Source organism: Aotus nancymaae, unplaced genomic scaffold (assembly GCF_030222135.1).
Source record: "Aotus nancymaae isolate 86718 unplaced genomic scaffold, 86718_ANA_hifiasm-v0.15.2.pri h1tg000009l, whole genome shotgun sequence".
Classification (NCBI taxonomy): Eukaryota; Metazoa; Chordata; class Mammalia; order Primates; family Aotidae; genus Aotus; species Aotus nancymaae.
The window spans coordinates 1823103-1836245 of record NW_026988420.1 but is presented as its reverse complement, the minus strand read 5'-3'; the positions used below and the strand labels follow the sequence as shown (position 1 = coordinate 1836245).

Below are 13143 nucleotides of genomic sequence, written 5' to 3'. Positions count from 1 at the left end.
AGGAATTTTTTTTTCTTGCCTAAGAGAGAGAAGGGGAGTGTGGCAATGCGCCTAAATGCCTAAGTTGTAGAAACGGCTAAAGAAATACAGGGAAGGCACCACGCTTCTAGAAAATCTGTGAATGGTGGAGCCTGTCTTATCTAGATCTTAAGGGGCAGAGTAAGCTATGTGAAATGCAGATTGAAAACATAACGTTTCCAGGGAAAACACATTCAAATATTAAAAATACGCCAATTTCTTTTGTCTCTGTAAGAAACAGTCTATTCAGAATGTTCCATGGTTGTCCCTGGCAGGGAGGGCATGGTGCTCTACAACTGGGGGAGACTGCAATTTGTGTGGGTGCCTCCCCAGCAGCAATGCTGTGTCCACAGGGCCGGGTGCAGGCTGCTCAACAGCATGGACTCACAGTGACAGTGCCCAGGAGGCCCTCAGGCACATTGGCTACAATGATGCCAATGAGGAAGATGACGGAGTCCAGGACTCGATACTTCAGGGACACTGCGATGATGAAGAAAAGGATGCCGATGGAGACGGCCACTCCTGCCACAATATGAACAAAGTGCTCGATCTCAATGGCAATAGGCGTCTTCTCATTTCCAACTCCTGAGGCCAATGAAGCAATATGGCCAATGATGGTGCGGTCACCCGTGTTGATGACCATGCCGGTGACAGTGCCTATAGGAGAAGCAGACGTTTAATTCCAGGGGTCCTCAGCTAGAAGGGGCACGCAGCCAGCTTGCAGCCCTCTCTGGGGGCTGGCATGATCAATAGGCACACAACATGACAAAGGTCAAGCACTACCCTCTACGCCCTTCAGTTTCATGCTTCCTCTGGGATAAGCTTTGTGACAAGGTGCGGTAAAGGACAGACCTGAGAGCCCAGGAGGGAGAGGGGACACAGGTGGACATGTGGCCTGAGAGTCAGTGACCTTACCTTCCAGGCAGGTTGTGGAATAGAAGCAGATGTTCTTTGTTTCCAGGGGGTTTTCATGGGTAAACTCAGAGGAGCGGGGCTGGGGCTCAGACTCCCCCGTGAGAGATGAGTTATCCACCTAGAAGAAAGGTTGAAAGTGGTTCAAAGCTAGGTACCTCATTCCCTGCCTCTTATACTGACGCCGGGAAAGACAACAGAGCCAGTGAGTTTGGAACACGGTGCTCGGTGTGGATGCCCCCTGTCACTTACCCGACACCCCTGAGAGGACAGCACCCTGACGTCTGCAGGGATCTGGTCCCCTCCTTTGACCTCCACAATGTCCCCCACCACCAGTTGCTCTGCAGGGATTGTCTTCTTCTCGGAATCTCGGATGACGACAGCTTGCTGCAGAAGAAAACCATGACAGACACCTCAGACCCTGGAAGGACACCGGCCCTCCTCCCCAGTCTGCGCCGCACCGAACCCCAGGACGGAGGCCTTGGGACTTCCTGGCCACTGTCACTGCTAAGTCCATGCTGATGGGCAGCCTGCACCTGGCCCTGTGGTTACAGCCTTGCAGCCGTAGTCTAAGGCTGTCTGAATAGCAAGAATGAAACAGAAGACTGCTTCACCCGAGGCCTGAAGACTCTAAGAACTACTGTTTCTTGAGCTCATGGAGATGTTCTTGGTACAGAAGAGTCTGCTGTTGGCCGGATCTGGCCATGCCAGAACTCTGGGCCTCCTAGAAAGGGAGACCATTCAGGGTGAGCAATCCTGGCTGGATGTCCAGGCAGAACACTGAAGGTGGGGCTGGGGAGGCTGATAATCTTGCATGGGTCAGGGAAGCTTTAACAAGGTGATCTCCTGCTTCAAGCTTGGCAGGAGGTGTCTTTTCCACCCAGAATCTCTCCTCCAGCCCACAGCTTTCTGGGCCGGAGACAGTGTGGACACCTGACAGGGGTTTTTGAGGAGGGGAGCACTAGGCTTCTCCGCTGGGTGCGTTTTGGGGCTTAGGAACAGGAGCAAAAATGGTCACAGATAAACAGTCGTAGGTGGGTCTCCTCAGCTGCCAGTGAAAGAGCACTCCCTGACCTTCCACAGGTCCCTTCCAGAACCCAGAACAACTGTCCACAAACACTGAAAAGCAGGAACAGAAGGTGCCGCGTGCTGACCAGCACTGCCCTGGGTGCTGCCTCATTTGGCCACAAAAGTCCTGGGAGGAACTGGGGTTCTGACAGATGGGTTCATTCGCCCTTGATTGCTCCAACAGGGTAGGAACTGGGAACCCTTGGCCCTCAGGGCCCGGTGCACCTCCCAGCTGGGGCTTCCTCCGCTGGGAGTCACCAGAGCCAGAGGACTGGTGGCTGCCACTCACCTGAGGGATCATGTTATTGAAGCTGGACATGATGTTGGTGCTTTTTGCCTCTTGGTAATAAGCAAAGACCCCCGTCAAAATGACCACCAGGACAAGCACAGAACCCAAGTACACCTGGGTGAGGAGAGGGCGTCAGTCAGAGAAACTGGCAGCAGGAAGGGGCCAGGCCCTGGGGCTAGAGCTCTCCATGGGAGGATGTGATGCTGGCAGTTATGCCTGGTGTAATTTACAGGCCACAGAAGTCGCCCACATTAAGTGCACAACTTATTGACTTTCTTTGTTTACAGAGCTATGCAACCACCCTCCGCTGCAGCCTCAGAGCATCTCCATCCTGCTTGGAGATCCCCCGGCCCTCTGCAGTCACTCCCTGCTCCTGTCCTATGCCCTGGCATCACCGACCTGGTTCCTGTTTCCAAGGATGTGTCTATTCTGCACATTTCATGCCAATCCAATCCTATGACATGTGGCCTGTTGCCTCTGGCTTCTGTCTCTTGGCATCTTGTCGGCCAATTCAGTTTTGTGGGTTTAGTACCCAGGTCTCGGCAGGCATAGATGCTCTCCGAGTCAAAGGGAGAGGTTAGCTTGGGGGTGACAGAGCCCCAAACTATTTCACATGGAAACAGATTTCCTCCCCCTTAAAACTTTAAGGTGTTTTGTGTATCTCTCTTCATGCCCACACTGCTTCTGGGACATCAGAAAGCCAGATAGAATTTGGTTTTACAGATGGGAAAACACCTGACTTTCCTAAGCAGCAGCAACCAGCCCCTAGCTGTGTCCCAGAGGTCTCACTGAATGGCTGTGCCAGCAAAACCAGGAGGGGACACCCCAGAGCCTTACGTTGTTCAGGGACGCAGACTTGTCGCTGGAGTACTGAATACCATATGCAATCCAGCAGAGGAAGGCGCCCACCCACAGGAGGATAGAGAAGCCCCCGACCATCTGCTTGAGGAACTTGACGATCTCAGGTGTCTTCTTGGGAGGGGTGAGGGAGTTGGGCCCGTCCCGTGCCAGGAGCTCAGCAGCTCTGGTGCTGGAGAGACCCTGGGAAAGCCAAACAAAGCACATGCACAATCAAAACAAATACGAATTAGACATTCCTCCTCCCTCGGGGGCTGGGCTGCTTAGTTTTGCAGCTTGGGGTGAGGCATTAACGTGCCCAAAGAAAGTGGACTGTGGCTCACTCCTCCAGCTGCCCAGCTTTTCTGAAAGCCTATATAATGCTTAATACCAGCTAAGCCCTGTGCTCTGTATATTCACTCCTTTAGTCTTTAAAATAACCCTTGAGGCAGGGGCCATTATTCGTCAGTCCCCATTTGCACAGGTGGAATTTGAGGCACATAGATGTTATGTAACCTGCCCGAGGGACCTGGCATGTCGATGGCAGAGACAGGTTCAATGTGATGGCTGGGTCCAGAGCCACTGCACTCTGCTCTGCTAAGGGGTGTTAGTTTCTTAGAGGTTTATCTGGCGAGAGAGGACTTGGAATGAAAAAGCTGGTCACCAGGGTTAAGAGCCATCTAGAAACTCCCCAGGAACTAGGATAGCTTCTGGAACCCTGGATAGGGAGCATTTAGTTTCCATCCTTACGTCTGCTCCTTTTCTACCTTCCTACACATCCAGCCTGAGTTCTCATTCATTTTGACAAGCCTGGAGCCTATGTGAGCAGCCCCTGCCCTGGGTGGCCTGCCATCCATGAGGCACCCTCACCTTTCAAACCCTACGTGTTCACTGGAATTTCCCCCACAGTCTTTGGTGGACAAGTCTTTAGATACCTCTTTTTTCTTCTCCCTAATTATGTTGTAAGCTACTTAAAGGCCAGGAATCTGTCTTGGTCTTTTTTTTTTTTGAGACGGAGTTTCGCTCTTGTTACCCAGGCTGGAGTGGTGCAATGGCACGATCTCGGCTCACCACTACCTCCGCCTCCTGGGTTCAGGCAATTCTCCTGCCTCAGCCTCCTGAGTAGCTGGGATTACAGGCATGCACCACCATGCCCAGCTAATTTTTTTGTATTTTTAGTAGAAACGGTGTTTCACCATGTTGACCAGGATGGTCTCGATCTCTTGACCTCATGATCCACCCGCCTCAGCCTCCCAAAGTGCTGGGATTACAGGCGTGAGTCACCACGCCCGACCTTTTTTTTTTTTTTTTGAGACAGAGTCTCGCTCTGTTGCCCAGGCTGGACTGCAATGGTGTGATCTTGACTCACTGCAACCTCCTCGCCCCAGGTTCAAGCAATTTTCCTGCCTCAGCCTCCTGAGTAGCTGGGATTATAGGCACTGGCCACCATACTCAGCTAATTTTAAAAATATTTTTAATAGAGACCGGGTTTCACCATGTTGGCCAGGCTGCTTTTGAACTCCTGACCTCAAGTGATCCGCCCACCTTGGCCTCCCAAAGTTCTAGGATCACAGGCGGGAGCCACTGCGTCTGGCCTGTCTTGGTCATTTTTGTGTTCTCTCTTGGGTCTCATGCTTTTTCTGTGGTAGTGATTCAAATACCTGTTGAATGCCTAGATTCAGGCTCACCGCCTCAATCTCGTCTTTCTCCACTTGCAATTCCTTTTCCAGAACCCCAAACTCATCTTTCTGAATAACTTGGGAAAGTCTCCTCAGGGGTGTTCCGGAGAGGCTTCTCGGTACAACTCAAAATGAATTCATCATCGTCTCCTCCCTCCTGCCTTCCCTGCCTCACCACCCAGCTCCCACCCCAGCCCATCACTTGACCAGCTCTCCTCCTCCTGCTGCTGTGATGTGCTAGCGAGATGAGGAACTCCATAAAAACCTGCCAAGTCCTGCTGCTTGTGACTCTGCAATGTCTTTCTAACTGGTCCCTTTCCTTCCCACCTTCCTGGCCGCCGTGTTTCAAAGCCTCATTTCACAGTCCTGGGCTATTGTTCCACTGTTCTAGACCCTCCCATTTATCACTTTAAAAAAACAATCTTCTAGGAGAACTGCCTTTTGAAAAACCAATGAAATCACTCCCTGTGTAGAAACCATGTCCCTCTGCCTCTAAGACAGCCCCTACTCCTTAGTTTAACGTGAATACCCTTGACAGCTTCACCCAGATGACCTTCCTGGCTTCATTCCTGCCGCACCTGTCTCCTCTCCACACAAACTAGCTTCCACCAAGCCCAGACTGTCTCCCAGCCCGCTCTGTGCTTGCTGGCCCTGGGGTCCCCACCAGCTTTGTGGGTAACACCCGCCATGGGCACAGAGGAAGGAGAACTGTGCAGACCCCAGGCACAACTAGTGCCTGAAGTATAACTCACTGCTTACTTATATCTAGCTTATATATATATAATCATACTTAGTTCCATATAATCTTTCTATATACTCATATAGGTATTGTAGTCGGAGCTGTACTTACACATTTAGTGTTAATTTCTAGAATCCTGTTATATAACCATATAGTAGTTTGTAGTAGGAGGAATGCCTAGAGCAGTCACAGAACAGAAGCAGTACATGGGAAAACAGCCAGACCAGGACAAGAACCAAAGACCCAGACCTGCCTGAAAGGGCACACGCTGTATGGCAGGCTTGGAGCAAGAGCCTCTCCTCCTGATAAAGGAGTTGTAGTTCCTTACATCCAGTTCCTGTGGAAAGTAGGCCTCAGGCCTGAGATCCTGGAAATAACAGAGGGAGAAGAACCCCTCTGGTGTGAGCAGTCACTGCGGCTGTACACCCTGTCAGTGTTTTCTCGCTTCTGTGCTAGCTCAAATCATCCTCCCATAAATATCTTAAGAGAAGAGCACAAGTCTGTCAGCTCCCACTGCATTAAGCTTACAGTATCCTTCTATTAGAAACACTTTTTATTTTTATTTATTTATTTATTTATTTTGAGACAGAGTCTCTCTCTGTTGCCAGGTGCCAGTCTGGAGTGCAGTGGCACGATCTCAGCTCACTGCAACCTCCGCCTCCTGGGTTCAAGCAATTCTCCTGCCTCAGCCTCCCGAGTAGCTGGGACTACAGGCTCATGCCACCATGCCCAGCTAATTTTTGTCTTTTTTTTTAGTAGAGACGGGGTTTCACCATGTTGGCCAGGATGGTCTCAATCTCTTGACCTTGTGATCCGCCTGCCTCGGCCTCCCAAAGTGCTGGGATTACAGGTGTGAGCAACCGCGCCCAGCCTTAGAAATCCTTTGAAGTCTCCAGCCCCCAGATAAGAAGTGTTGCACATGACACCTGTTGCATACAGCCCACCTCCTTGACTCGGTGACCTAATGGGCGTGGAACCCTTTTCTGTACACGACCCTCTACTACTGTGCACAGCACGGCCCCCTACTGTGCACGGCCTACCTCTCTGCCAGTGACATAATGGGGTGGCCCCCTCGCTTGTGACTCACATGATTATGCATGCCCTATCACTAAACCTATAGATGATGACCTCACTTACGACCCTGCCCCCTGCTTGTACCTAATAAATACAGACGGTTCTGGGCATTGGGGGCCTCCACTGATCTCCACTCATAGGTTGCATGGCCCCCCAAGTCCAGATGCTTTTCACCAGTTCTTCCATGTCCTGTCTCTTTACTTCTTGGATCCTGCACTTCAGCACAGTATAAGGGACACCCCACGATCCTGTGGGGCCCTAGAGCCTTACAGGCTTAAATCCGAATCATCCTGAGTCCCACCACAAACACGACAGCAGCCCAAGAGCTGGCTCTGGCCCCTTCAGTTAGAATCCACCATTTCCCAGCAGAGCATTTCTACCTCTTGTGGCCATCCCAGTGGGACAGGATGGATCTCAGGACACCCCCCTACATATCTGCCTTCCCACCTGGCCACTATCTCCTTGAGGCCAGGGGTCATCTGTCCCTCTGGGTCCCTCTCACTGCCAGTGCAGTGTGAGCCCCAGAGTAGGTATTTCTATTGCCTTGAACAGCATCCAGATGCAAATAACTGTAGTCTCAAAGGTGCTGCAGAGCCCCCTCCACTTAAAGGTGCCGTCTACTCTCCCCCCTCCACCCCCCCAACACACAGCCTTCCCTCTGTACTCAGGATGCCTCTCTTCCAAATCCCCGGTTCCCATGACTCACCGTAATGATGTTTGTGCCATATTTCTTTTCCAATTCCCTGTTGCTGAGTTTATGGTCATCCTGAAGTCCATGAAAGGAAGAACAGAGTGAATTAGATAATTCCAAAAGACTCAAGCCCCAAGCTTTGACCAGCCATGGAAGCTGGCAATAGCAGCCCTGAGGATGGGAGGATACCAAGGAGTGTGGGGGACGGGAGAGAGCCCCTCATCTCCCTGTGCCAGGTGGCTGCCCAGAGAAGAATGGCACTGTCTCAGGAGTGACTGTCCCTGAGTTAGCACAATCCTGCACTTGCCGTTACTACCCAGGAGCTGCCTGGAGCTTTTCTGAACAAAGCCACAGTCCTCACTTCAGTCTGAACTCCAGCACGTACAGGTCCTGGCACCCTCGTTGTCCAGGTGCCAGTGAGCTGGAGGCTTCCCTCAGGCCTGAACCCTGGGATTGGCTGGAGATGATGGCAAAACCATGCTAGACCTGATCCTGGGCTGGCACAACTCCTCCTCCTTTATTACATGCGCTCTGGCAGGGAAAAGCACTTCCCTCACTCAAGCTGTGACCTACGGGGAACTCACTGGTGGAAGAAACCCTACAGGTGAAAGTCCTGCTGAATAAACAGACACCATTGTGGCCCCCACTTTTGAATTCTGCTTCAGAATCATTAGACTGCAACAGGGTTTGCCACCGGTGGCCCTGCTGCCGTTTTGGTTGAATAATTTTGTTGTGGGCTCCACCCAGTAGCATCCTCCCCTCAGTTGTAACAAAAAATGTTTCCATTTTTCCCCTGGGCGATGGGTAGGGGAATCCTCCTCTCCTCTCCCTTTGAGAACCACTTGGCTAAAGGTCTAGAAGCCTCTTCCTGTAGCAGAAAACCTAGGGTAAGTTTTCCTCGATCCACCTAGAAAGCCCTAGCACTCAGGATTTTTTTTTTTTTTTTTTTTTTTTTGAGATGGAGTTTCGCTCTTGTTGCCCAGGCTGGAGTGCAATGGCACGATCTCGGCCCACTGCAACGTCCACCTCCCGGGTTCAAGCGGTTCTCCTGCCTCAGCCTCCTGAGTAGCTGGGATTACAGGCATGTGCCACCACACCTGGCTAATTTTGTATTTTTAGTAGAGATGGAGTTTCCCCATGTTAGTCAGGCTGGTCTCAAACTCCCGACCTCAGGTGATCCGCCCACCTCGGCCTCCCAAACTGCTGGAATTATAGGAGTGAGCCACCGCACCTGGTCAGCACTGAGGATTCTTTAAACCCCAGTTGTCTGAAACAGTGATTGATACTGTTGACTGATGCTTACACCATCGCTTTTCTTAAGTATATGCAAAAAATCGTTCCATGTTGCAGTAAGAGACTAGGTCTTCCAATAAAACAGAATTCGTTATTATCATTATTATCTTGCTTCTAGCCCTCTTCTCAGCCAGATTTTGCTTTGCTCCTTCATCCATTCCACTTACATCCATTCAGGGTGATAATGCCGGGGATTCAGAAGATTAAGGCAGTGTTCTGCGCAAAGCACAGCGCCGTGCGCTGTTTTGGGCACATACAAGCAGTGGATGATCCGAGCTATTGTTTGCATGCATGGACCTCAGACTTTAAAGGCCTTGCAGTGAGCAGAGGACCTTTCCTGTCCCTTTACCCTGGGCTTGGGGATGAGAGCATGGGGGAGGGTTGGGGCAGGTGGTGGTGGGGTCTGGGGTGCCCTCTGCTGGCCAGCACTGGACTAGCACAGGGCAGCACCCACCCACCCCTCGGGTCATTTCTAGTCCCTTTTATTCAAAAGCCAGGGTACTTCAGTTGTCATTAGGCACTAATGTGCCAAGAAAGGTTGGGAGGCAAAAGCATTCAAGTATGCTGCTGAAAATTACGGGAGTTTGTAATGTCAAGGAAAAATAGATATGTCTTCAATCTCAGTGCTAGAGAGAGTGGGAAATAATTAGAACTAGATATTGTCTGGTGCTGGCTGTCTTTTTCCTGTTTTGTCTCATTTAATCCTCCTGGTAACCCTGAGAGGTAGAAAAAAATTTTTATTTTTTCAAAATAGAAAACTGAACTTCAGTTACACTGGGATTTGAACTGAGGTCAGTCCAATTTCAGGGATGTGTTTTTACATATCTATCATGATAGACATGGACAAATGCCCAGTGGTGTGCTGTTAAATGTTTAACAAACTCTCCAGGAAAGATAAATAAAAAGCTCGGATTTGTAGAGTTTGCCAATTTCTTACTAGAACCAAATTTCAAGCTGCCAACAGGATGTCAATCAGCTTGCCAAATTTCTGAATACTTAACAACTGGCTCTCTAGCATGAAAGAGCAGGCTCCCTCAGTACTGTCATAGGCTCAGCAGTCACAGAGCTTTAAGTCTGCTGGGGACCGTGGGGACAACCCAGTACATCTCAAGCTCAGTGTAGAAGTTTCCCCTTCAGTGTTCCCAAGATAAAAATTTGTCACATTTCAGACCTAAGGCAGTTTTTTTATTAAAGTGGCCAGTTTTCATAACTCCAAGCCTCTTCTTTAATAATAATAAAATATTGGCTGGGCGTGGTGGGTCATGCCTGTAGTGCCAGCATTTTGGGAGGCTGAGGCAGGTGGATCACCTGAGGTCAGGAGTCCAAGACCCCCCTGGCCAACATGGTGAAACCCCATCTCTACTAAAAATACAAAAATTAGCCAGGCGTGATGGCTCACACCTGTAATCCCAGCTACTCAGGAGGCTGAGGCAGGAGAATCGTTTGGACCCGGGAGGCGGAGGTGCAGTGAGCCAGTATCACACCATTGCACTCCAGCCTGGGTGACAGAGTGAGTCACTGACTCAAAAAAATAGATAAATAAATAAATAATAATATTGCACTCCCCTAAAACACCTGAATTACAAAATCCTCATCTCATTTTTTCCTCTCATAGACCCCAGCAAATTATTTATTTCCCATTTTACATAAAGAAAATGGACCTTCAGTGAGGTTCGGTCATTTGTTCCCAGTTTTAGCTCAGTGGAGAAGTGGGACTCTGATGGAGCCTGAGGTCCTCCCAATCCAAGCTCCACATTTTGACCACTGAAACTGTGCTCTTCCAGGCGGTTTCACACCTGCAATCTAGCATTGCAGGTTTTCCTCCTTAGAAGTTACAGCTCAGATAGTTTTACTAATCAACTGAAAACTGGCAAGTGGTTACTTATGTCTCACTGAGGCATTTGATGGGGAGAGAGGTCTGGCCATGCCTGTGGGGCCTGGAATCAGAGGCTCTCCCTTCTGAGTTCTACAGAGACTGCCTCCAACCAGAATGCAGGAATCCTGCAGAGGCCCTGACCTCTGGGCAGATACTATCACACCATTCCAAACACACACTCCCCACATATACACATGTACCACACACATGCCACCCACACACCACAACACACCACACACACATACACAGACACCACCACACACGCCCACCACACATACACACACACCACACACACCATACACACATACCACGCATACATACACCACACACATAAACACACCATACCACACATACAACACACCACACACACACAAACCACCACACACACCCATCACACATACACACCACACACACCATACACACATACCACACACACATGCACACACCACACAGACACACCATACCACACACAGACCACACACACACACAAACACCACCATACACACTCATCACACATACATACCACACACACCATACACACATACACACCACACACACCATACACACATACACACCACACACACACCACACACATACATACACCACACACACCACCACACACAACACACACCACCACACACAACACACACCACACACACACCACACACACCAAACACATACACCACACACACCACACATACCACACACACGTACACATACCACACACACCACACACATACACATCACATACACATACACACACCTCACACACATCACACACCACACACAAGGAAACCAACCTCAAGGGAATTTCAAATCCCTGAGACTGAGTGTCCGTGGGAGAAGGCGGGTTCTAGGGACAAGCTCTTGCGGGGAAGGGCGATAGCCGGCAGGACCCCTGTGGCTTAAGGCTACTGACCAGTTGGAGTTCTTTCTGAAACTCCTCTTCGTGAGTCTTCTTTTTGCGTTCCAGGCAGTTGTTCTTCAGACCTCTGTACTTCTCCTTGTCATCCCCTTGGTCTGTTCTCACAATGTCCTTAGTTCCGCTGAGCTCCACGGAATAAATTTCTGACCTTTTCTGAAAGAGAAGCCCAGGTGCAATATTGGCCCCAAATGGGGTTTGCGAAGAGGTGCTGAGCGCCCGTCTGTGGGGTCAGGACCTGCAGGGGTCGGGAGCCCCTTCTCCCTTTCCTTTCCTCCTCTGGGGAGGCGGGAGGGAGTCGGATCCCGGAGACTCTCCCCCATCTCCCGCCGACCGTGGCTTCCTCTCCGCCCGTGTAGAGGGGAGGCGGAGTGGGCACAGGCAGCCAGCAGCTCCTCAGGGTGACCCTTCTCTGGGTGGAGCAGGTGGGAAGTTACCCCCAACACACACTCCTTACTGATGCCTCCAAGGAGCTGTGAGGTTTCCTCAGAACCCGTTCCGAGGCACACATCCGCTGTGCGTCCTGTTTCTTGGAGAGGGGATATCCACTAAGCTTAGGACTCTCAGATTGGAGGCGTCGGGAGACTCCTCTCCCTTTCCTCACCAAACTTTTCAGACCGCAAAGCATCCATATCAGCCCATCCTCCGAGTCGGAGCCCGCAGGTGATACGGAGCAGGCCTAGGACCGCTGGGCCCCCTCCTCGCACATCCGGACTGGCTTCTTTCCCCAGCCAGCCCCAGAGGCCGCAGGGGGCCGTGGCGGGGAGGCAGAGAAACTTTGTCCAGGCTAGGGGCGCCCAGAGGAAAGGCGGCCTCTCCTTTCCCCGGGACGGGGCATTTCTTTTCGCCTTTCCCTCGCTTCCCGCCAGCCCGCTCCGGTCCCGGGGGGCCTCGGCCCGGTGTCTCGAGTCCGCGGCGGACGTGGGGGCTGCACGCACCTGGCGCATGCTGGGCTGGTGGCGCCGCGGGCTGCGGGCTTGGAGCGCGGATCCCGGCGCGCGGCGGCGGCGGGGCGCGGGGCTCAGCGTGTGGCGGTGGCGGTGACGGTGGCGGTGGCGGTGGCGGTGGCGGTTGAGATACCGGCGGCGGCGCAGACCCTGCACGCACCTCCGCGGCCGATCGCCAGCCGCTGCCCCCAGGAGGCGGCACTCGCCTTAAATGCCGCCTGCCCCGCCCACGTCCCCGCCAGGGCGCGGGTCAGCGGACGACTCCGAGGGCGGGAAACTCGCGGGCGCGCGGGCGGGGCGGGGGACCCGCAGCTACGGGTCCGAGAGCCCTGGGTTGGGGACCCGCCTGGAAACCCCGTTTCCCTCAGGAGCAGAACGCCAGGGTGCGGAGTCTGCAGGGGCGGGTCCGGCGTCCGGGTAACTGCAGCCCGGGTGCCGGCTCGGCGCCCAGAGCCAGACCCGCTACTCCGGCTAGCTCCTGGCGCGCCCACGAACCGTCCAAGCTTCCCTAAAAACCCACACACGCTCTTTTTTTTTTTTTTAATGTAATTTGCCTACCAATAAATCCCTTTATAAAAATGTGTAAGCAAAGAGAGGGAAATTGCAGTTTCTCACAGTAACTACTGTTGGAGACGTCCCGGCTAGAAAAGGCGAGTGTTCTTGAGAATGGATTTAGATCGGTAAATTCAAGTCTCCAAGATCATCTGGGAATAACTGAGAGACTCTGAAGAGTAGCTGAATTACTTTGCAGGATCCAATAAGAATCTGGAATTCTGAAACCATTTGGAGAGGGAGTGG

The 13143-nt window shown here is 51.8% G+C and overlaps 1 protein-coding gene across 1 annotated transcript in view; it reads right to left on the bottom strand.

Moving 5' to 3' along the window:
- ATP12A (ATPase H+/K+ transporting non-gastric alpha2 subunit) overlaps window positions 1-12682 on the bottom strand; it is a 30560-nt gene extending 17878 nt beyond the window's left edge. Inside the window, exons 1-8 of the mRNA XM_012434419.3 lie at window positions 12337-12682; window positions 11396-11554; window positions 7323-7382; window positions 3125-3328; window positions 2288-2401; window positions 1183-1317; window positions 934-1051; window positions 407-675 (exon numbers count right to left, since the gene is read on the bottom strand). Of these exons, the coding sequence (XP_012289842.2) occupies window positions 407-675; window positions 934-1051; window positions 1183-1317; window positions 2288-2401; window positions 3125-3328; window positions 7323-7382; window positions 11396-11554; window positions 12337-12345 (1068 nt within the window). The 5' untranslated portion in view covers window positions 12346-12682. The remainder of the gene's footprint in view (window positions 1-406; window positions 676-933; window positions 1052-1182; window positions 1318-2287; window positions 2402-3124; window positions 3329-7322; window positions 7383-11395; window positions 11555-12336) is intronic.
- Between the last annotated feature and the right edge of the window lie 461 nt (window positions 12683-13143).